We start from the raw sequence: 24,627 nt of genomic DNA, 5'->3' as shown, positions 1-24,627 counted from the left end.
TATCAGACTTCTTGAAAGTAAATAAGTTAGTTCTTAATTCGAATAAGACAAAGTTCATAAGATTTAGGCCTCAGATTGCTGGGGATAATGAGAAGATGGGGGTGTATGTGGATGGTAATTTTATTTTGGATTCGGACAGTGTTACATATTTAGGAATGAATTTGAGCAGTAACTTGCAATGGGAAGGTCACATGGACTTATTAAAATCGAAACTGTCATCAGGGATTGGTGTTCTGCACAAGTTCAGACAGAAACTTGATCAAAGATCGAAGATGTTGTATCAATCGCTGATTCATTCCCACTTAACATATCTTCCGATAATTTATTGCGCTAGGAAGAGTGCGGCAATCAAATCATTACAGGCAATTCAAAATAAGGCCTTGAAAATAGTATTCAATTTACATTCTAGATTTCACACAATTGACTTATACAAGGATTATGCAAAAACTGTTCTCCCTGTACAAGGAATTTATAAACATCGCCTTTTGATGTATGTTTTCAAAAGCTTGCACGGTATTAGTCCCCATTCTGTAAAATTTAGTGATAATTTATCACAAACGGGTAGAATAACTAGACAAGCAAATCAATTAATTTTTTCTAGATGTCGTTTAGAGTTGACCAAACAGAAAATAAGCTTTAATGGACCTATGGAATACAATCAGTTGCCGTCAAACCTGAGAGATATCACAAATATATCAACATTTAAAACAAAAGCAAAAGATTATTTGATAAATAACGTGGAAGCACTTCTTACATAATTTTTTTTTGCTATTCATTGTATTTTTTTATGCTTTTATTATATAATGTACATTTATCTTTTTTTATATGTATTAATATAACGAAAATTATTATGGTTTAAACCAACTTATCAGCCTCTTTAAAGCCATAGTTGGCGCTGAGGCACAATGTTTCTGTATTAAATACATTTGAATTCAATAATAATAAAAAAAAAAGTTGCGAAGTAGCCTTGGCATTAAATCGCATTTTTGTTTTACCTGTTTGAAACCAAGCAGAGAGCAGTATATATGATAAATGATCTGACGAGCTGCATTATAATCCATATCCAATCCAGTATTATTAATATAATGCCACATATTACATTTCTTTGCCATTATTTTTGTCTCTGATTGGTTCAAATTTTAATACACGCAAAAAAATAATTCTTTCCTCCCACACGAAATTTTAGACAAACAAAGTTCGTTTCTCATTTGCTTTTCGCTGTAAGGAAGTGTATTTGGAAGAAAAGTATATACTTTTTGTGATAAACGTTTATTCTTTTCCAGGATGTAAAAACAATTTCATAAAGACTAACTTAAAAAAAAAAAAACATTGTTTTCTTGCTAATTGCATTTTCCCTCACATCTTTCTCACATCCACGAGGTTTTTTAATTCTCAACACCTTTTCCTGTAATACCAACAATGTAGAAGAAATTATACGATTTTATAAATATTTAAATTTGTTTACCTTTCGCCTGGACGGAGAATCGAACCGCGGACCATGCACTTTGTAAGCCAACACACTAACCACTGAGCTATGTACCTGTTATGGTCATCAATAGATAATTATCCATATAAGTTATATTTATATAGCATAGCTTGTGGCGCCCACGAAACGAATAAACAAAGTTTATTTAACAGAAACAAACACTTAGTGTGGCACAGTGGAGCAGTGGTTGCTACGTCCGACTTGCATGCCAATGGTCGTGGGTTCGATCCCTGCTTCGACCAAAGTTTTTTTTGTTTTTTTTTTACATATATTCCAGATATGTTCGGAAGATTCCGAAAAAATGTTCAACATTACATTGTACTATATTAAATTTTGAACTGTAAAATGTGTCTTATTAAAGACCTAAAGTCAGAAAAGAACAGTGTTTGATATAAACGAAATGGGCTGTGTTGTTGTTTCAAAAATAACTTTTTTTATTAAAAAAATAAAAATGTAACAAACGATTTTTTTTGGTGATAAAAGTTTAAAATTTTCGAAGCAATTCAAAAAACTGTAACAAAAGAAAAACGTTTTCGGTACACGTTTTCCAAACGTTTTTTTTTTCTTTGCGTGTAGACGATTTCAATGTGTGGAAATTTTGGAAAGGAATTGCTACTAAAATTAAATTAACCGAGCCCCTTAATACACCTTTTTATGCTAAAAGGCTACAACGGAAAAGAAGATTGTAATTCTGCAACCTCGAACTAAGAATTCAACTTGGTATTTTATGCTGGTAAAGTTTAACAAAAATAACTTCAATTTAACAAAAATAAGTTGACTGCTGATTTATTGGAATTCTAGACGCATCTACATGTTAGAAGGAATAGGCTGAAATGGTTATTATGATAAGGAAGATACTGATTTATATAGTTTTATTTCACCTTTTAGTTGTTATTGATCGTAATTGTATGTGTAAGTTGTGTTAGAGCAAAACACACAAATTACAAGAACCAAATTCCTTTGTTTAGCATAAACCACAAGAATAAAATATTGAATATATTTTATAAGAAACGCATATTTTCTTTTATTTCAAACCAAATTAAATAAGATTTTGGGTGCGCCATATATTAATTTTTGATTGAAATTTATTGCCAATATCAATTATTTATTTAATTGAATCAACCAAACAGTTGATTGATTTTTGTCTCGAAATTAATTAAAATTTTAATTGATTCAATTAAAACATTGATTGAATTTTATGTCAAAAAATAATCATTTTTTAATTGATTCAATCACACAATTAATTGATTCCGTGACTCCATATAAATTAAATTAGCACACTATTAATAATCAGTATTGATGTTTTCAATCGTCAGTGGTACTGAATAGTCTAAATGAGCCTAAATAACGTGTCGCCACTATATACCGCTATACTCTCCAAATATTTGAGTGATAACTGAGTTTGCGAAGTCAGTTGAGTTCAAGTACATTGACTACAACATGATGTGGAAATCGAGGATTAATCAAACGCCTGTTGTAGATGTTATAGGTATACTTAGGCGGCATATAGTTTTAGAAAACTGGCGGGTCTAGCAAGTGTTTCTAGAATAATCATGTGGTTCAACAGAAGAGTATAGTTGTATAGGTTCAACGTTAAAAACTGGAAATACCTATAATTACAACGAAATTTTCTATTCATTTTTTGATATTAACCAATTTTAGTTGAGCGTTACTAATCCGGACCACGCCAAATATTTGGAAAACACAATTCCATTGAGGGACTTACTGGCATTTTCATGCGAAAATACGTCGGACCTTTCGTTGCTTACAACTGAATTGTGTAATAAGAAAAACCTTTTGGTGAACATTTCCCATGCACCACCACCAGAAGATGATGTGTTTGTTCCAAATATACCCATTGAGGAAATTCGGTAAATATTAAATTCTACTAAATTTATGAATACGAAATTAATATTTCTTTGTTTTTAGCCAATATGGATTCGAATCATATTTAATTGATTTAATTCAAGGACCACGAGCTGTACTCGGTTATCTTTGTTCCCTTTTTCAAATTCAAAATATTCCATATGGTAGTGACCACGTGAAGAACTTTGTAGATCAAATTCCCCATGATATACGAAATTATTTCGGCGGTAAATAAATTGAATCCATTGTACTAAAGTGTGACTACAATGTATCTTCCACTTGCAGGTGATAGTCGCTATGTACTATCAATTTCGAAATATGGAAACAGAGAAAGTTCTCTTACAAAAACATCTATAACCCACAGAGGATTACTTTCGAGTATAGATGAAAAGGAAATCGGCACAATAAAAAGCAGGTAATGGTTCAAGGTCCTAGTCACTAATTCAAATTCCTATGCCTAAAAGTTGGTTTAGCCAGATCTCATCAGATTTATCATAGTTGCATGCCCAGATATGCGTTATAAAAGTGTAAAGCGCAACTTCAAAACGCATATCTAATTTTTTAAAGAAACCGCCGTCGAGTTTTGAAAATTTTGATGGGAAATTGTTCTTATAAGCTTTCTATTCGTTTTGGTTGAAGTCGAAATTTTTAACAGATAACTTGGTGGGAAGATTTCTTGTCTACTTCTTCAAACTCATTACTATAGTTTTTCGAGAACTTGAAATTGTTCTTGATGTTATATTCTCATTTGTTTGATTTGAATTTCCCCATTTGGGAATCTTGTTATCTGATTTCATACTTGATACACTGCGCCGAAAATTCTTTGAAAAATTCATAAAAGCAGCAATGTTTGTGAAATCAATTCATTTTAGGCAAATATTAATTCTTCATTGGATTTTTGCAGATTAAATGAACTCATCCGGATATCGGACAAATTGCGAAACCAGCGCAATACTATTGAAGCTCAGATACGCGAAAAGGAAATTAGCTTCCAAGAAGCTATGCAAACGACAAAAGAAATACATGGTAAAAAGAGTGAACTTAAGCAAAAACTTGCTCAGCTGGAACGGCAAAAACAGAAAATCGATGCCCTTAAAAAGGAAGTTGTTGGTTAGTATATAAAGATTTAAAATATTTTATTTTAAAAAAAATGGCTACGACTTTCGTCGTCAGTCGTTTCTCTTCAATGCTAGATAATTCTAAACGATATGTGTAGTGTTTAACTAATATATTTAAATAAGAAAAATCATTTGTATTTGACAGGTTTTTATATAATTTTATAACCGTTTAACTTCTTCAGTAAGTTCTATTTTTCCAAATAATTTTACTCTAAACTCTCTAAGAGCATGACAACGGCCTAGAAAATGTTGTATACACCCAAAGAATTTTGTTACTTATAATAGCAAAAATGTTTGCTAAAACAGCAGTTTTTGTTTGCTGAAAAAGGTAAAGCAGTAGTATGTAGATGTTTCAGCAAACATTTTTTACAGCTAAAATAGCAAACAAATGCTGCTGAATTAGCAAACGTGTTTGCTAAAAGTTTTTGACATACATCGCTGCAAGGTGCGTTAGTTGTAATAGCTAAAATTTTTACTGCTATAACAACTACAAATGTTTGTTGTCCCAGCAACACAATTTGAAATGAAACCCGTAAATCATTTAATACTTTAACTTCTACATTTATTGAATGTGTGAAATAAATTGAATTCCATCAAAGTATTGGAAGTTGAGTTGGATTGTTGTCTAGGATTTATTTTCCTTCGTTTTTCTTCTTTGGCCTTATACACGCGAATAAAGCATAACAATGTTAAGACAATCTGTAATGAAAAGTAAAAAAAAAAAGAAAACAATTAGTAATTACATTAGGTTACACCAAAATTTACATTTGATGAGAGTTTGCTTTTTATGTGTTTTCATCTCCTGAATTCGAAAAAGAGGTTAAATTTTTTTTAATAAAACAGTCTCTGAGATATCCTTTTATTTGTATAAGGAAATCTCAGAAACATGACATAACAAAAATTTTATTTTGTAAACTATTTTTATTTATAGGAATTATATTGAACGATGTCATCAAAGTTGACCAATAAAATAGGTGCTTTAGCAAAAAATCAAATTGATTCATACTAAAAGCATACATTATTCTCTTAAGGCTGTGGCATTATTTCGCTAAAATAACAACGTTTTAATGTTATCCTGGTTTTAATACTCACATTTAAGGTGAACTTTGCCTATTATGATAGATTCGGGTACAGTTTAGGTTAGTTATAGTGGCAGCCCGTTATTTCAGGTTCCCTTTTACTATTTAGTTCATTATGATACAGTAGTGTTGAACTTCTTTCTCGTCACTGAGTGCCACCCGATTCCATGCAGGAAGCTCAAAGACAAGGTATCTCCTTTTTATAGCCGAGCATGAACATCGTTTCCCATTGCGATGAAAATTAGAGTAGCTTTGAAACATTCAGAAAGGTCACCAGCATTACAGAGGGAGTAATCCACCAATCCACCGTTGCAAAACTTTATGGTGTTTGGTCGAAACTAGGATTGAATCCATAACCGTTTGTCTGCACAGCGGGTATGAACAATTGTACGACGGTTGCTCCCATATATCAATGTATAATAGTCATTTTCCAATCTAAAAATTATTAAAACAAATTATTAAAAACAAAAGTACTTTAAAAGGAATACAATATTATACAATACAATACTTACCAAATATAATAAAAAAAAATTGGAAAATATATTCCAAAACAACACAAAATAATTTTTACATTTTCCCGGCATGTCTCGTGTTTTCGTTTAAAAGTGATGCTTTGACGGCGTTGGCGTTTGGCATATCGACGTTGACATTTGTCAAAACCAACAATAGGTCTGTTCGCGTACTTCTCTAGCAATATTTATCTAATAAAAACTAGCGAGAGAGTAAAAATGGCAGAGATTTTATTTTTTTAATGGAAACATAGCTGCGCTGCTCCCTTTGTATTCGCAAATCAATAACATATGGAGAAGGTCAAAATAATTTTTGCTGTCACAGAATCCGGACTTTCGTCGGAAAATCATCTTGACAATTGAGGCTCATTTCCACCTCAGCGTATATATCAAAATGCAAAAATGTTTCATCTGAGGGTCCTCTATTCTCAATGTACGACTATTTAGTTTGGTTAGTGGCCTTGCGTAGTTACTTGATTTTTAGTTAAGAAAAACGAATTAAAAAAAAAAAAACGTCTTTATTGAAAATGGTTTTTAAACAGAATAAAAAAAAAGTTTCCACAGAAACCAAACAATATCAAAAGTTATTGGAAAAAACTACTTGGTTACAAAAAAATAATATTAAGTAACATTTCCATCAACACTCTCCCTAAATGTTACGTTGTAAATATCATTAAAGTCAATCATAGCTTGGACAAATGTTTTCATTTAACGAATTTCTTAGAGCTTCAAAAATAGGTTTGGGAAGAGGTTTTGTTAAAATATCGGCAAATTGATCCTTAGAATTCACAAAATTCAGTTCAAATTCAGCATTGCTATATTTTTCGCGTATGAAATGGTACTTAACATCAATGTGTTTAGTTCGTTTATGGTACTCAGGATTCTTAATTAATTTAATTGCACTCTGGTTATCTAACAAAAGATAATTTTCTTCCAGTTCTTTTGATATTTCTTTTATAAATCGTTTTGTCCATAATATGTGTTTCACAGCTTCGGTGGCTGCAATATACTCAGCTTCTGTGGTTGATAATGCAACAACATTTTGTTGTTGAGATTGCCAAGAAATCGTACAATTTCCCAATTGTATAATCATGCCGGAAGTAGATTTGCGATTATCAATATCACCTGCAAAATCTGAGTCTGAATAAGCTTTAAGATTCCATTCATCGCTTCTTGAGTAAAGTAATCCAAAACGTGTTGTTCCTTTTAAATATCTTAATATGCGTTTGGCGGCATTTATATGTATTTGTGACGGATTTTGCATATATCTGCTTAAGTATCCCACAGCGTACAAAGATATATCAAAGATCCAATCAAATTCTTGTAAGGATATACATCATTAACTTTCTCTTGGAATCTGCTCTTTACCAAACCTGTTTCCATGGGTGTTGATACACTATTACAGTTTGCCATAGCAAAATTTTCCAAAAGCTTTTCAGTATATAGTTGTTGATAAAGAAAAACTGAACCATTTTCTAAAATTTTAATTTGAAATCCAAGAAATTTATCTATACAACATTCTTTTATTTCAAAATTTAATTTTAAATGTGTTAGTAGTTCATTAGCAAGTTGTTCATTTTTGTATACTAATAATCCATCGTCGACGTACATTGCAAGTATAATTTTGGATCCTTCTAAATTTTTGATAAAAACACATGAGTCCGCAGTACTTGCTTTCATTCCAAAATCGTTTATTATAGTACAAAACTTTTCACTAAAACACCTTGGAGCTTGCTTTAGTCCATATAAGCTACGTTTGAGCATACAAACTTTGTTCCGGTCCTTGATGTATCCTGGAGGCTGATTCATAAAAATAGTTTCCTTTAATTCACCATGCAAAAATGCTGTTTTTATATCAAATTGTTTAATTGACAACCCTTCTGCAACTGCTACAGCTAAAATCATTCTAATGGAGTCGTACTTTACTACAGGACTAAAGGTTTCTTCATAATCGAATCCGTACTGTTGAGAAAATCCTCTAGCCACCAATCTTGCTTTGTACCTGTCGATAGAACCATCTGATTTTGTCTTTATTGTGTATACCCAGCGGCAGTCTATCAATTTTCCTTTGGGAGCGTAGATCACAAAGAACCCATGTATTGTTTTTTATCAAAGATCTATATTTTTTCACAAATGAACTTGTTTTATGGTTGGAGCTGGTTGGTGTTGAACTGGACAACGGTAACTTTTAAGAGTTACGTGTCACACAAGCAACTCTCTTGCAGGAAACCTTTCCAAGCTGGGCAATCATAATAAGCCACCAAGATATTGCGACTTCAAAACCTTCCTGTCGGATGAAAGAATGCTATCAACCCAGCGTCGAATTACAGCCTCAACGATAGAATTCACATGAATATATTTGGTTGAAATTGCTTTTTATTATCAACTGCATAATTTTCGCTTTATTATGAAATAAACATCCGAACATTTATCTCAAAACATTAAATTTTTCTTCGAGTACGAAAATACCAGCTCTTATTGGAAAATACTTTACAAAAATATAATGTCCTTTTAGAAGATCTTCATCAAGTTGAGTTTTTCTGCGGCTGTTTTGTTAAAAATTGTAGAACAGCCATATATCGACTATCGAAGACATTGACATGTTAGATTTGTCGTTCGGGACAAATATTTATGTTAGCTACATATTCGTAGAAGTTAAGCGTATACAAATCCCATTTAATTAAAAAATGTAAATTACTAAAAAGGATAGTTTGTTCACAAATGTTATTACATAATCAAAAAAAAAATCGAGTTGTTTTTAATTTTTGATGTTATATAATGTGTACCATTTTACTATTGTCCATTTGACCGGAGTGAATTTTACAACTGACTTTCCTGCAGTATGTTTGCTGTTCCAAAATAATAGATTGTTTGCTGTTTTAGCAAAAAAAAAACTGCTAAAACAGAAGACAGCGTTTGCTATTAACAACAGACTTTTTTCTATGCGTGTATTCTCTAGAGTAACACAGTGCACATAGTTTTGACACATTTGCTTGATAGCGATTTCCATTAAGATTGGGAATCCATGTAAAATTCTTTTGACTTTCATTGACTATATAATTGGATTCTATCGGTACAATTAGTTTGTTGTATATTCGGGTTGTTTCAGATTTTTGTTTTTTTGCTTTTAGAAGATTCAGAAGGGTCAACCTGTTTTTGTTCCAATCATGCTTATTCACATTCTCTTTCGTCAGTACAACTTAATTAATCTGGTAATTCATTCAGCTATTTGGTTTTCCATATCACACTTGATTCACTTCAAATGAATAAATTGGGACCCCTCAAACCCATTGTCGGTGACTTTTCCTAATCGGGCAAATAAATAAAGACGCAAGAGCTGTGAAAAATACGAAGTTTATTAAAAGTTTTTAATATTTTGTAGGAAAACCATTATTAGTGATAACTGCTTCACATCTGCGAGGCATTTTCACACACACTTTGTGGGACCGATTCCTATACAAAAAAAAAAATCTGATTCAATCACGAAATTAATTGATCCAATTAATTTTTTAATTTAAATGTCTTCAATCACAGAAATGATAGTATCAATTAAAAAATTAATTGATCCAATTAACAAATTAAATGATACTACTAATTTTTGTGATTGATTTTTATTCCAATTAAAAAAATTGTTAAATCAATTCAAGTTTTAATTTAATATTTTTTAAAACTCAATTAAAATTTTAATTGGAAAAATTTTCGTGATTTTTTTCTGTGTATGCTTTCTCTTTTTTTTGATAACACAAATAATAATAAAAACTAATAAAAATAAGTAAGAATGAAAATGGTGTGTAAATGTTATTAATTTTTTAATTAAAAATGTAATTAATTTTTAAATAAAAACTTAAAAAAATTTCAATCATTGACTTAATTAATTTATTGTTTCTATCTTTATTAAAAAATAGAAAAGATATTATTGTATCAAATAATTTATTAATTGGAAATATTTTGGTTATGTTTTTTCTGTGTATGGGAACTTCATTTAGTTGTTGTTGTTGTTGTAACACTTTATTTGTTTAATTGAGGAACTCTGCGACGAGTGTCATGTAGACCTTGGCTACAGATGAGACACACGTCAGCTACGCTGCAATCAATCACTGTGTTCCCGAGAATCTTGGGGTAATTTATTATCGGAATTATTTCGGCATCGACTCTGACATTCAACTGCCTGCGCACTTCTACCGTCCATGTGGTAAAAAGTGCCACTGAGGATTTGTTGGCGGATATTCTCAAATTTATAGCAGTGAAATAACTGGTAAGATCAGCCAGGTAGAGGTTTAATCGATCGCACTTGTCATCAACTATGGACCCGCATAGAAAATTTAGAACCCAACGCTTGATTCCTGCCGGTAGGAATGTATATTCGACGTCCTCCAAGCCTCCCCCTTGCTAGGACAATGATGGGGACTATATCAAAACACGGACCAAAACTAGCATAGCTCTTTGTGAACGTAAAATACGTCTAGTTTTTAAAATTCATGAAAATCGGATAAAGGTGGATCATTTTGACGTTAGGAGGAATAAATTTGCAGAAAGCAAAAAAATTCTGTAAAGCAATACAGGAACAAAGAGAAGTGGAATCCAACTGTGGCTATGGGAAATTTTTGGATCGTACACTAATCGAACAGATGCTTCACGGGAGGTCTTTCAATGAAAGGAAATTAGTAAATGGTTTAATTGATGGAAAGGAAATTGAAATGGAGATAGACACAGGCTTATGCAATTATGCAATACCAGTGCCATTGAGGGAACAATACGAAAAAGAAATCTATAATAGGATTGAGTTCAGGTTTATATAAAAGAGCCGATCTTTCAGAATGGATATGGATAAGCGGCAACTATGTTACAAAGCTGCAGTAAATCCGAGGATAATTGTGGATGAACATCCGATAACCTGATTTGATGACTTTTTGAACAAGATATGAAAGGCGCCACGATATTTAGCCAACTGAATATGACGGACGCTTACTCTTTCTTACGGATACTAACTCTAATCGACGACCAATTTGCCAAGGTATCCAATACCAATAATACCAATATACTGGCTATTTGGCATCGTCGAAGGGAAACTTTTTTAAAAGGTATACCGAACGTATTGAATGTTTTATGATATTTTGGTTTATACTTCACAATTTGAGCAAATGCTTAAAAGTCTTGAAATTGTTTTAAATAAACTTCAAGAATGTGGGCTTATGTTGGTGTTCTAAAATCCACCAGTTCTATTGACGCAATAAAAAAATGTACCAAAACCATCATCACCGGAGGAACTAAACCTATTCACCTATTGGACAACTACCGACAATATCGAATGTCATAGCTATGGAAACAAGAAAGGACCCTCATTTAGGTAAAATCGTTCGAATACTGGAGTCGAGAGCCGATCTTGGTTTCGCCGGGTATAAGGCGCCAGAAGATCATTACCAACTATCATCTGGGTTTTCGAACATAGAGTTGCAATACCAACTGTATTACTTAATAATAAAAAAGAAGATCTTCATGCCGCATGCTTGGGCATTGTGAAGATGAAAGGTATTGTACGATCATTTGTGTATTGGCCCGGGATTGATCACGACCTAGAAGTAGTACAAAAGCGTGTACAAAATGTGCCATGATAGCGAACACACGTCCAAAATTTGACAGTCACCATTGGGATTATCCAAGTGGTCCCTGGCAGCGGATTCACATAGACTATGCTGGTTAATTTTTGGAGAAAATGCTATTGCTTGTAACAGATGCATATAGTAAGTTGATTTAGTACGACCAGAAAATATAGATATATTGATTCTGTCAGGCAACCCTAAATGGCTACCAGGAATCAATACATTTCGGGTGGCGACCTTCATTATGAAATAAACTTTCAAGGGAAAAAAAAAACGACAGAAGATAGTGACAAGATGGGTAACGCCGAGACTCCTAGGCTATCACATCAAGTTGCTACTAGGAGAAGAAATTACGTCAATACTAATCCTCTTCAGCGTGTTTCGGATGAAAGTACGCGTACACGGGAGAACATGATGCCTTTAAGAAATGAACCTATACCTCTACCGAGAAGATCAACAAGGCTACGGAACCAAGGGTTCTATTTTCTCCATAATCATATGCGAGGGAAGGAATGTTACGTATATAATGAAACTATCGATACGGTAACACTTATGTGTTATCTTTTTATCTTATGGCGATTTCGATTGGGACAAATGGTGCAACATTCTAGAAATTGATTGTAAAATATGAAGCACACTGTCATAGATTTTGGATCCGGTATCCTTCACAATATTATGAATTAACGATAATTTTGCAATGACACTATCATTTGGGCGAAAATAGAATAAGGAAAAAAGTAGTGTAACACCAAGGCAACATATTATTTGCAAATCGAAAACGCCCTTAATGAAATAAAGATACATATTTAAAATTGGGACTTTCGTTCTCATTCAGCTAAACAAGGAATATTCATAACAGCTTCAAAGGATACATATTATATCATAAGTTATTTAAATTTTTCGCAAGTTTGTATTTTGAAATTTTTGTAATGTAAAACTAACTCGAACTACTTTTTTCATTTATTTTTATTGATTTAGTTATTCCCGATATTGAAAGGGAAATGAAGAATACATGCGCAAAGGCGATTCTGGATTTAATGAAGCTTCAAATATTAAAAGTAGATGCTCTAAATGAAATTGAAAAAGCCATGGAAATGAAATCATATGCCGGAACGAAACTTACCATTTTTAAACAGGAAAATGAGGAGTTAACTAACAATATAGCATCTACAAAGGAGAAACGAGACACTGCTAAGGTATATAATGTATATTGTCAATCTATGCCTATTATATGATGAATATTTCAGAATCGCGTTGAAGTGATTTCCAATAAATGCAACAATTTAAAGCGGGATGCTAAATCGAAGTTGACGGAATCGTTGAAATTAACAAATCAGATTGATCCAACTGATCGTAGATTCCCACAGAAGGAATTCTATAGCACATTGACAAATAACCTCGAAGAACTTCGAGATATAATTAGCGATTTTAGTGGCCGCCTTGATTGCATGGATGATGTCGACGCTGAAGTAAGTACATTATTGCTCAAATTCGGATTAACACATTTTACAAAAAACGTCTACTACATATTTTAATGAACATGTACGATTTTACTGAGTACCATGGTAAAATAAGTAAAGCAAAACCAAAGTTGAACGTCGTCGATAATATTTTAGCCAGACCTAAGACCAAATTTTTGGCCGAAGCCGAACTAACACTCGGTCAAATTCTTTATGTTCGGCCGAATCTTATAATTTTTATTAAAATACTTTCAAATGTGTTATATATAGAGGGCAACAACTGTACCCTCCATGGTGAATTTGAATGAAAATCTAAAGACATCTTTAATAATTTAAAAAGGTCAATAAGATATAATAAGTAATCGGGCCGATTACTTTGAATATGTAATATATTTTTTCAAAATTTAGCAAAAGTTTAAAATGTTTGTCCTTTTGGTCATTTTATGTCAAAGCCTAAAACACCCCTACTGAATTAGTAAACCTAAGTATTTGACGGTTTGTTAGAGTAATTGTACTTTAACATTTTCTACCCCACAAACAAAAACAAAAATGAAACATAGCAACATTTGAAATTTATAATTATTTTATTTTAAAAAGTTCAATAAAATCATTCCATATATGCATTCAATTCAGTTAAATTTTTTCATTCTGTAGTATAGTGGTACATAAATATAGGAAAATGTTACCTAATATATGGAATGCATTCTACCTAATTTCTACGAAAATCATATCGTTCAAACAAATAAAAATGTCTTTAAAGCTATACGAAGTTCAACTTTCTTCACAATGGCTTCATTGTAACTTTAAGGAGGGGTCACTTTTTTCTGGGTGTATGTACCATTTTAGCTGGAAGTAATGACATTGTTAGAATTGTTGCTGAAGTTTGCCACAGTTATTCCTGTTTATAAATCAGGTCAGAAGGATCTTGTTTGAACATATTATTTGTAAATATGTACTGTTTAATGTGAAAAATTGTTGAGGTCACACACGTTTACGTTTAAGCAGTAAGAATTTATTTCAAAGAATAAAGAAAATATTTTTTTTTTAATTAAGTATAACAATATTTAAAAAGCAATGAAAACATGACATAAAATTAAATTATTGAGGTCACATGCGTTTTAAGTTAAGGATTCGTTGCAAATTTGTAACACGTTTATCCACGGTTTGGTTTGAGTCATATTCAAGGACAGTGTTGTAACCCGTACTTGGTTTATGGCCGAAATAAAAAGAATGTTGGAAGTTTATTCCTAAGTCACTACTTTATTTTAAGAAAGAGTTGTACATTAAATGATGGCTTTTTATCGAATGACAAAATGGAGATCAGAATGACAATAGAAACAGGAATAAGTAAAGATCATTACACAACAACAACAATTGACATTTGTTTACATTTGTATCGAAGGATCAGGTTGCCACATCAGTTAGAAATACAACAATTCTCCCTCACTTAATTTCAAACTAATAAAATTTAATGTCTTATATAGTCTCCAAAGTGTTGAGGAGCTCTTCTCCGTCTTTGTGAAGCACGACGACTTGGTGTGGTATCATTCCCAGGTGTTACAAGAGTTGGTTGTTCACTTCTTTGAGAAGCCGCTGGAAGTGCTGCGTTGGTAGACGAAGACTGGTTCCCAAGGCAATTGTTATAATAATAAGATGCTGCAAGGGGTAAAAGCTCATTCGATGTTTCTTGAGTTGTATCATACGCATTCTTTCCTAAAGACGGAGCTTCTGAAGGAATCTGGCTTTGAACATTTGTATACCTTAGCTGATTTATGTGGCGCTTGAAAACAAACCCATTGTCTAATTTCACGATGTAATGCAATTTACCTAATTTCTTCAGCACGAGACCAAATTTCCAGGAGGGCTTGTTCGCTGTATAATATCTTGCTTGCACACGATCACCCTCATTAAGATCCCGTACAGGTTCGCTTTGATCTGGAGATTTTGTTCAATATTGCTGGTTTTAAAGAGTCTAGTTTCATTCTTATTTGCCTTCCGAGATACATTTCTGATGGGGACTTCCCGTTTTGAAGAGGTGTCGCCCTGTACCGAAATAGAATATCTCGTACTTTCTTTGATGCCAATTAGATTCTGGCTCCTCCCAAGGGTGTAACAAAACTTTTGGTGGGCTTTTCTTTACAGCTGCGCATGAAGGGCAAGAGCGAACAAATGTTCATCAATGGAATTCCAATAGACATAGCGTCTTGACATTTTTGAAGAGAAGATGGAACCACTATTCTTTGGCCTCTAAACACAGTAGACCGCTATCAATAGTGAATTCGGATTCTGCAACGGTTGAATTCCGTAATTGATTTAAAATGACAAATGGACATCTTCACTAGTTGCTTGACGGATTGATTTGAAATTTAAATTTTTTGAATTAATTTGTTGCCCAGCAGCCAAGCATAAATCATGAACTTCCTTTCCGATAAAATTAATTGAAAGCGTACCTGCTTTTGACGGTGCTCTGGACAAGCAATCTGCATTTACATTTTCCTCGCTGGTTTTTGTGACAACTTCATAATTGAATCCGGTCAAAATGCTGCATATCGTTGAAGACGCGAAGAAGTCATCTGAGGAATTTTTGAATTCTGATGAAAAATACGAGAGAGCGGCTGGTTATCAGTCACCAACTTGAATTTTCGTCCAAAAACGTATTCATAAAAATGTTGCACGGCAAAAATAATTGCAAGAGCTTCACGGTCTAATTGTGAGTAATTTTGCTCTGCTTGTGTTAGTGATCGTGATGCGAAAGCGATTGGCCGTTCTTCTCCATTAATCAAGTGAGATAATACTCCAGCAATACCCGTGGGGCTAGCATCACAGGCAAGCTGTATTGGTATGGTTGGATTGAACGGCATCAAAACTCGATCACTTGCAATTTCCCGTTTTAAACTTTCGAATGCTTTTTCACAATTATTTGTTCACTTGAATGTTGTATTTTTCCGAAGCAAGTGTCTTAAGGGTGTTGTAATTGTGGAAGCATTCGGTATGAACCTGGCATAATAGGTCACCATACCTAAAAATCGACGCACATCATCTACATTCTTAGGCTTGGGCATTTCAAGTATAGCCTTAACTTTTGATGATGACTTTTGAATATTATTGTATTGAATCACATGTCCCAAAAATTCAATCTGGTTTTCGAAAAATTTACATTTTGAAATGTTCAAATGAAGATCATATTTTTGTAATTGATTCAGACATGCCCTTAAATTTTGTTTGCACTCCAATAATGTCTCACCATGTACCACAATGTCATCAAAGTAAGATTCAGTTTTTGGGACTTCACGTAAAATTTGGTCTATGATTCTGTTTAACTCGGCAGGGGCTGTTTAATTCCAAAGGAAAGTCGATTCATTCTATATGTGCCCTTGTGGGTTGAAATCGTCTGAATTTCGCTTGACTCGGTATCAACTGGAACATGTAAGTACGCTTTGAATAAATCCAAACGGCAGAAAAATTTAGAGTCTCTCAAACTATTGGATATTTCATCAATTTTCCGTATTGGGTAGTGTGCGTCAACAAGACTTTGGTTTACGCCGACTTTGTAATCGACTCATAAACGCACCCCTCTGTCTGCCTTTGGTATTACAACCAATGGGGATCCCCAATCACTATTTGGAACTTTTGTAATAATCCCCTCTTTTTCCAGTGTATCAAGCTCTCGGTCAACGCGTTCGGTCAATGCATAAGGTATCTGACGTTTCTTTGTGTACACAGGTGTGGCACCTTATCGTAGCTTTAATGCTACTTTATAATTGGGGATGCACCCAATCTTTTGTTGAAAAACATTAGAAAACTCTGAAATGAACTCTTGTGTATCATTTGAAGCTTCTACAGCGTTCGTAAAATTATTCATTCAGGTTAATACCGAGACGTCTAATCCAAGTTCGACCAATTAATGCGGCACACCCATTCGGAACATTATACAAATCTTCATATATAGAACAATTCTTAAATTGAACGTTGACATTCACTTTCCCATCCGGTACAAATGTATCTTGATTGTAAGATCTGAAGACAATATTTGTCGGAATTAATTTCTTTGAAAGACGTAAATTTTCAAATTCATTTCTGGGCAAAAATGAATAGCCTGAACCTGAGTCAACCTCAAAACATACCACTCGGCCTTCTATGTTGAGATTAGCGTTCGGAATTCGAATACTCGTTTTGATAAATGTCCACAATTTTGAAAATTCCGTAATCGGACTCTTCGGAATGAATTTGATTTGTGGTGCATCCTCTCGTATCCTGTTTTGTGTTTTGTCCGGCATTAGGACCATTCGCCAAAATAGAAGCAATGCAGACTTTGCCTACATGTCCATGTTTGAAACATAAATTGCATTTTAGATTTTTGATGGATCGGCAATCTTTTGCGTAGTGGCTATTTTTGCCACAACGTAAACATAAACCCGCAATGCCCAGCTGTTCATAATTGATTTTACCTTTTTGTCCCGGTCGACTTACATGTCGGGTTTTTGTTTTATTGTGCTTCTTGAAAATTTTGTTTGCTTTGTTGGAACACGTAGCTGAAGCTTGTGACAATTCCTTTGCGTCCAATTTTGTCGCCTCTAAAACCAACGCTTTCGATACAATATCTTCGAACTTACTTGCACTTGCTTGTAGGAGCTGTTCTCTGATGTTATTGTCGTTTATGCCCCTGATGAACTGAGCCCTCAGAAAGACATCTGCAATAGAAACTCCACATTGACACGGTGACACAAATTCGCACGTATTAATATCAGAACGAAGGGTAGCAACAAAATCTGCCACTGATTGGCCTTCCGACTGATATTTCGATAGAAACTTGTGTTGAGCCACAAGAATGTTCCTTTTTGGTGCCAAATGTTCTTCCAAAAGTTTTATTAGCTCGCCGTACTCTAATTCTGTCCCAACTTTTGGAATTAAATTAAGCAACATCTTTGTGCAGTAGCTATTGTTGGTTTGTACCCCCTTCATAGTTAAGTAATTCGAAAATCTTTGGATGTAATTTTGGTAAGTTTCCTTTCCGGGGTCAAAAAGTCGAAGTTAGGCACAAGAGCTGTGTTGATACTGCTGCTATTACCAACGACGTTGTTTTGGCTTCCCCCAATGGAACAAGTACCAGTAGTTAATTTTCCAAGTTGCGTAACAAGTGCTTGCTGTGTTTGCAAGAACCTTTCAAATTGTTCGTCATTCATTCTAACTTCACAATTAAAGCGTGCACTTGCTTTAATAATATCGAATGTTTTTATTTCATTGATTTACACTCGTCGCCAAACTGTTGTAACCCGTACTTGGTTTATGGCCAAAATAAAAAGAATGTTGGAAGTTTATTCCTAAGTCACTACTTTATTTTAAGAAAGAGTTGTACATTAAACGATGGCTTTTTATCGAATGACAAAATGGAGATCAGAATGACAATAGAAACAGGAATAAGTAAAGATCATTACACAACAACAACAATTGACATTTGTTTACATTTGTATCGAAGGATCAGGTTGCCACATCAGTTAGAAATACAACAGACAGATAATGATTTCATTATAATCTCAAAACTAAGCATTTAAATTGATCTGAATTCCTCTGTGATAAGTTAAAATTTTCACACAATTCATTATCACGGGCTGCCTAGGACACCAAATCCGCTTGTGGAGTTTTAACAGTTTGAAGGCATTTGTAGCGAACGCTGAATACTGATTCTTGAATTTCAAACATGCCCTTTAATATCCTCACAGTTTCCACGAATGTCAAATCTCTCGGATTTTTAGGTAGAATATATGCTGCATATTTTCCGTATGCGATGGAACTCAACTTGCTCATTAATAGACCAGCCTCACCCAATTCTTTCCCTTCTATTAAGAAAATGTCTTCATGTTGTTTGTACCATGCACCAAAAAAAAGGAATTCGACGGATCGTATATGAATTCTGCAATTCTATTTGGTAACTTATCCATTTGCTGTTCATTGCTTATAGAGGATGCTGATAATCTTTTTAAGATTTCACTCTGTTTCTTTAACAGTTTTATTATATGTTGAGGTCACAGGTTTAAACAGAAAAATTTTATTTCAAAGATTAACCAAATATTCTTTTTTCAAATTGAGTATAACAATATTAAAAAAAAATAATAAAAACATGACATAAAATTACATTATTCGCAAAGTAAAATGTTGCAAAGTGAGATATGAATCCTACTACAAAAATATTATTAATCCATCAGTAATTTAGTTAATTTTACTGATTACTGTATGTCAAGATCGCGAAAGAATTATAAAATATGTTTTTTAAATCAGTTTATTAAATTTATAAAAGAAAAATAAAAGTATTTCAAATGAATTCAATATTTTAATTTGGTTATGGCCGCACTCGTATAAAAATACGCCTTCACTCTTTGGCGCTCTCTCACTGACTGACCCTTTTTGCTTCGACAGCTCGGCCTCTCCTGACGCTTCGTCCGTCCCAGACGAATACTCCTCAGGATCATCATGACAATCCAACTCGGGGACGAGACTGCACCATGGTTTAACATGGTCACTAGACAGAACGTTGCAGTAAAGACGTCGGATACGGGATGCATCTGGTAAATCTTTCACCAGATATCGGTCGAATTCCAGCACCTTGGTAATAATATAAGAACCCTTGTACTTTGGGTCTAATTTGTGAATATCTCCAGTTGCAGTGGGTATATAGTCGATAACAACCAAATCTCCCACTTGATACTTCCTCGGATTTCTGTGTTTTGGTCGAAACGTAGTTTCCATCTCTTTTTCTCCTCCTCAATAACAGGTTGGCTGATAAGTCCCCGGTCTGACACATATATGGCGTCGCTAGTATTAAATGCATATTATTTTTATATAGTACCAACCTTCAAATGATTCGTGTCAAAATTTGACGTCTGTAAGTCAATTAGTTTGTGAGATAGAGCGTCTTTTGTGAAGCAACTTTTGTTATTGTGAAAAAAAAATGGAAAAAAAGGAATTTCGTGTTTTGATAAAATACTGTTTTCTGAAGGGAAAAATACGGTGGAAGCAAAAACTTGGCTTGATAATGAGTTTCCGGACTCTGCCTCAGGGACATCAACAATAATTGATTAGTATGCAAAATTCATGCGTGGTGAAATGAGCACGGAGGACGGTGAACGCAGTGGACGCCCGAAAGAGGTGGTTACCGACGAAAACATCAAAAAAATCCACAAAATGATTTTGAATGACCGTAAAATGAAGTTGATCGAGATAACAGAGGCCTTAAAGATATCAAAGGAACGTGTTGATCATATCATTCATCAATATTTGGATATGCGGAAGCTCTGTGCAAAATGGGTGCCGCGCGAGCTCACATTTGACCAAAAACAACAACGTGTTGTTGATTCTGGGCGGTGTTTACAGCTGTTAACTCGTAATACACCCGAGTTTTTCCGTCGATATGTGACAATGGATGGAACATGGCTCCATCACTACACTACTGAGTCCAATCGACAGTCGGCTGAGTGGATAGCGACCGGTGAACCGTCTCCGAAGCGTGGAAATACTCAAAAGTCCGCTGGCAAAGTAATGGGATGCGCATGGAATAATTTTTATCGATTATCTTGAGAAGGGAAAAACCATCAACAGTGACTATTATATGGCGTTATTGGAGCGTTTGAAGGTCGAAATCGCGGCAAAACGGCCCCATATGAAGAAGAAACAAGTGTTGTTCCACCAAGACAACGCACCGTGCCACAAGTCATTGAAAACGATGGCAAAAATTTATGAATTGGGCTTCGAATTGCTTCCCCACCCACCGTATTCTCCAGATCTGGCCCCACTGTACCCACCGTATTCTCCAGATCTGCTTCCCCACCCACAGTGTTCTCCAGATCAGACCTCAAATGGATGCTCGCAGGGAAAAAATATGGCTGCAATGAAGAGGTGATCGCCGAAGCTGAGGCCTATTTTGAGGCAAAACCGAAGGAGTACTACCAAAATGGTATCAAAAAATTGGAAGGTCGTTATAATCGTTGTATCGCTCTTGAAGGGAACTATGTTGAATAATAAAAACGAACCGTACCACGATCGGTGGTAGCTTCCAAAGGTTGACCAAATATAGCCATCGTCTCAAGTAACATGTTTATGACCGGAGTTGTCATGGTATTTCCCACAGCCTTTAATACCGAATACTTGCTAAATGCACACACCATCACAATAATGCGAATATTGCCCTTTTTGCTTCTGATAAAGGGTCCTAAGTGGTCCATACTCACTGCTCTGAACGGTATCGGTAATATTTCCATTGAATGCATTTGATTGTCGTCGTTTGATGATATAGCAAATATCGTTTCGGCTACGCTGCTGGCCTTATCGGGTGGCATGCTTGGAGCCCGGCTCATTGCATCGACATCCTTGAACCCGCTCTGTGCTTGCAGACAAAATCAAACTCTTGTAACTCCAGCCACCATCTGGCGATACGAGGGGTAGTGGCGTGGTTGCCTTGGAACTTTGAACGGAGTACCCAACAAATACATTCGAAGCCGTTCGAGTGATTCAACAATTGCCAAAACCTCTAGCTCGTGGCTGGGGTACTTTACTTCGTACTCATTACAATTCCCAGCAAAAAAATTGGAAGTTCTTCCAAAGGCACAACTTTAAAAGCACTTCCGAAGATGCACTCCCAATGATGTTCTTTATTTTAACTACCCAGGAAGTTCTTTTAATTCAATTTTTATAACTTGGTTTTTTCATACTTTTAATGGATAATTTTAATTTCTTTTGTTTCAAATAGGTTAAAAACAGAGAAAGAATTCATAAAATGGTACAAATCATTTAAATTTTGTGGACAAAAATGCTAAATCCAATCTGAAAAAATTGTGTATTTTTTTAAATATTTGAGGTCAAACGTTTCCGGCAAGCGTTAGAATCTATTAAAAATTATAAAAATTATTTATTTGACAAAATATCACAGAATTTACATCCAAAACATTGAATTCGGACCACACCTAAAGAAGTGATGAAAATTCAGTGCAACGGCTGTTGAAATGGAGGTCCTATGACAAGCCCATCGCTTCTGCGTCAATTTTGCACCACTTCCGGATCCAAAAAGAACATTTTCATTACTTTTTTGGTGACGCTTTTTTTTTGCTGGGAACGCCTGCTGTAGTAAAACACCACCTTCATTCCGTCGTCCTCCTTCTGAAGCAACATTCCCGGCAATCCATGGCTGCTGGCGTAGTGTACAATTATTGCTCACAAACTTCCTAAAAAATCCGGTTAAGCCTAAAAATTGTCGTACGCCAGTTACATTCGTTGGTCGAGGGAACAAGTCTATCGCTGCTGTTTTCTCCTCGCCTGGTCGAATACCCGCGCTTCTAATGACGTGTCCCAAGAACTTTACCTTATCTGCCATGAACTTACATTTCGATGGTCGGAGAGTGAGACCTTCTTTTCTAAGGGCTTCTAAAAATTGATTAAGGACATCTAATCCTTCCTGGACTGTTGTTGTCGCTATGATCACTTCATCTGCGTAGCTTATTATTTTCCGGCGGCAAGTCAACGACATAATAATTTTCATGACCATTTCTTGAAAATACATTGGAGCGTTCACCAAGCCAAATGGCATAACGTTATGCTCAAAAAGGCCTTCATGCGTCATAAATGTGGTGTATGCCTTACTACTTTTCTCGAGTGGAATTTGGTAACAACCAGCCGTCATATCCAGTATCGTGAAGAATGATCCACCAGACAACTTCGCCAACTGCTCCTCTACAATGGGCATTGGAAAGTGTTTTTTTAGTTACCGAATTGAGTGAACTGTATTCGACACACATTCGGCTCTCTCCGTTGGCTTTATCGACTAAAACTACTGATGCGGCATGTGCGAAGTGCTTGGGCGAATGATATTGTTTCGTAATAAATCATTTATGATCTTTGACAAAATCTCTTGTTTCGCAAATGGCACTTGGTATCGTTTTCCCACAATGGGTTCGTTAGTCATCACTTCAATTTTCGTGGCTTTTGTCTTACTCCTTCCGAGGGATGATATGTCCTCTGCAAAACAATCACTGTTACGTTCTAGCACTACTTGTGTCTTTTTTTTTGTCTTCATTGCTTAGCAATGGGTTTATGTTTGTTGTGTTTTTGTATGAGGTGACAGAAAACGTAGGTTTTAATTGTAAAATTACTTCTTTTATTCTTAGAATCAATAAAGTGTTTAAGATAATTAATTATAAAAAAATGAATGGAATGGTTGGATATGTTGAGCTTGCTCGTTTTTGCACTCTGCTTGACCAACTGTTTTGTGTGTCTCTAGAAAAGCGGTAAAATTTAATAAGTCTAGAGTTTCCATTGTTTAGAATATATTTTAGCAAGTTACCAGTGATGCCGTAACATCTCTTTTAAGTTGGAACCGGGCTTCTTGAGAAGGGTTCTACTGGTTGTCTTCTTTGGGTGATTCTCAGTGGTTGATTGTTGATAGGTGAACTTGGTGGAGTTACGAAATCATCCACTGGAGGAGTTGACGTGTCTGAGTTTTTTGGAGCTGATGGAATAGCTACGTTTTCCATTGGAGCTGTTGAAATGTCAAAGTCTTGTAATAACATATCAAGTGGTAATATGTCTTCTGAAGCTGGTGCTTGTACCATTGTATCTGAGCATCTATTTCTCAGTTGATCTGCATGAGCTTTGACGATTTTCTCACGATTTCTAGTCCAAATTAGTGTATCGAATGTGACTTTTCCGATTTTCCGTAGAATTTCTTCTGGAACCCAAAATGATTTGTTTCCTTTAAATTCTTTTGCGTAAACTAAATCTCCATGCTTGAATGTCTTTGAATTACTTCCATGTTTGGAGTTATATTGATTTTCCATTTTCTCATTCCGTTTCAGTGGATATGACGATGACTTTTTGAGAGCATCGAATATCGACCTCATTTTGCGACCAAGGAATGCTTCTGCTGGTGGCGATCCGTTTGGAGAATTCGGATTTGGCGTAGATCTATATACCTCCAAGAATGTATGAAGTATTTCTGTGGTCGTCCCTTCCCCTTGCATTTTCTTTAGCGATCTTTTCAGGGTATCCACGAACCTTTTTGCGTGGCCGTTTGAGCTGGGATGGAAACGAACTGTTCGGGTATGCTGTATTGCTCTTCCTTTGCACCAAAGTTGGTGGAACAGAACTGCGTTCCGTTATCGGATACTAATTGTTCCGGATTCCCGAACTGTGAGCAATAATAATTCATTAACTTCATAGTTAATAAAGCTGTCATTGATGATGTTTCATAAATGACTGGATACTTTGAAAATGCATCGACTATGATCAGGTAGTATTGACCTTTAACGGGACCTGCATAGTCGATATGGACTCGTTCGAGTGCTCGATCTGTTTTTGGCCATGATGATAGATCTGTCTTTACAGGATTTTTGGCTGCTAGTTGACAATTGTTGCATCTTTTGCCATAGTCCTCAATATCTTTGTCAATGCCGGGCCAATAAACATAACTACGTGCGAGCGTTTTGCATTTTTCTATGGCGAAATGTCCTCGATGTAATTATTTCAA

At 34.8% G+C, this 24,627-nt stretch overlaps 1 protein-coding gene and 1 long non-coding RNA gene across 4 annotated transcripts in view; one reads left to right on the top strand and one right to left on the bottom strand.

Annotated features, from left to right (window-relative positions):
* The window catches only part of SMC5 (structural maintenance of chromosomes 5), a 141,629-nt gene that overhangs the window by 89,984 nt on the left and 27,018 nt on the right, over window positions 1–24,627 (top strand). For all 3 annotated transcript variants that reach the window (XM_075303918.1, XM_075303919.1, XM_075303917.1), the window contains 6 exons: window positions 3,149–3,357; window positions 3,416–3,579; window positions 3,638–3,767; window positions 4,257–4,462; window positions 12,637–12,854; window positions 12,906–13,127. In XM_075303918.1, coding sequence (XP_075160033.1) covers window positions 3,149–3,357; window positions 3,416–3,579; window positions 3,638–3,767; window positions 4,257–4,462; window positions 12,637–12,854; window positions 12,906–13,127 — 1,149 coding nt within the window. The remainder of the gene's footprint in view (window positions 1–3,148; window positions 3,358–3,415; window positions 3,580–3,637; window positions 3,768–4,256; window positions 4,463–12,636; window positions 12,855–12,905; window positions 13,128–24,627) is intronic.
* On the bottom strand, window positions 5,011–6,129 carry LOC142233123 (uncharacterized). The gene is made up of 3 exons (XR_012721328.1): window positions 6,062–6,129; window positions 5,563–5,984; window positions 5,011–5,169 (listed from the first exon to the last, which is right to left on the bottom strand). It is a non-coding gene; the product is annotated as an uncharacterized LOC142233123 (long non-coding RNA).

The sequence above is a fragment of the Haematobia irritans genome, chromosome 4 (genome assembly GCF_050003625.1).
Source record: "Haematobia irritans isolate KBUSLIRL chromosome 4, ASM5000362v1, whole genome shotgun sequence".
NCBI lineage: Eukaryota > Metazoa > Arthropoda > Insecta > Diptera > Muscidae > Haematobia > Haematobia irritans.
The sequence above is the reverse complement of the archived record's forward strand: the minus strand, read 5'-3'. Positions and strand labels throughout refer to the sequence as shown.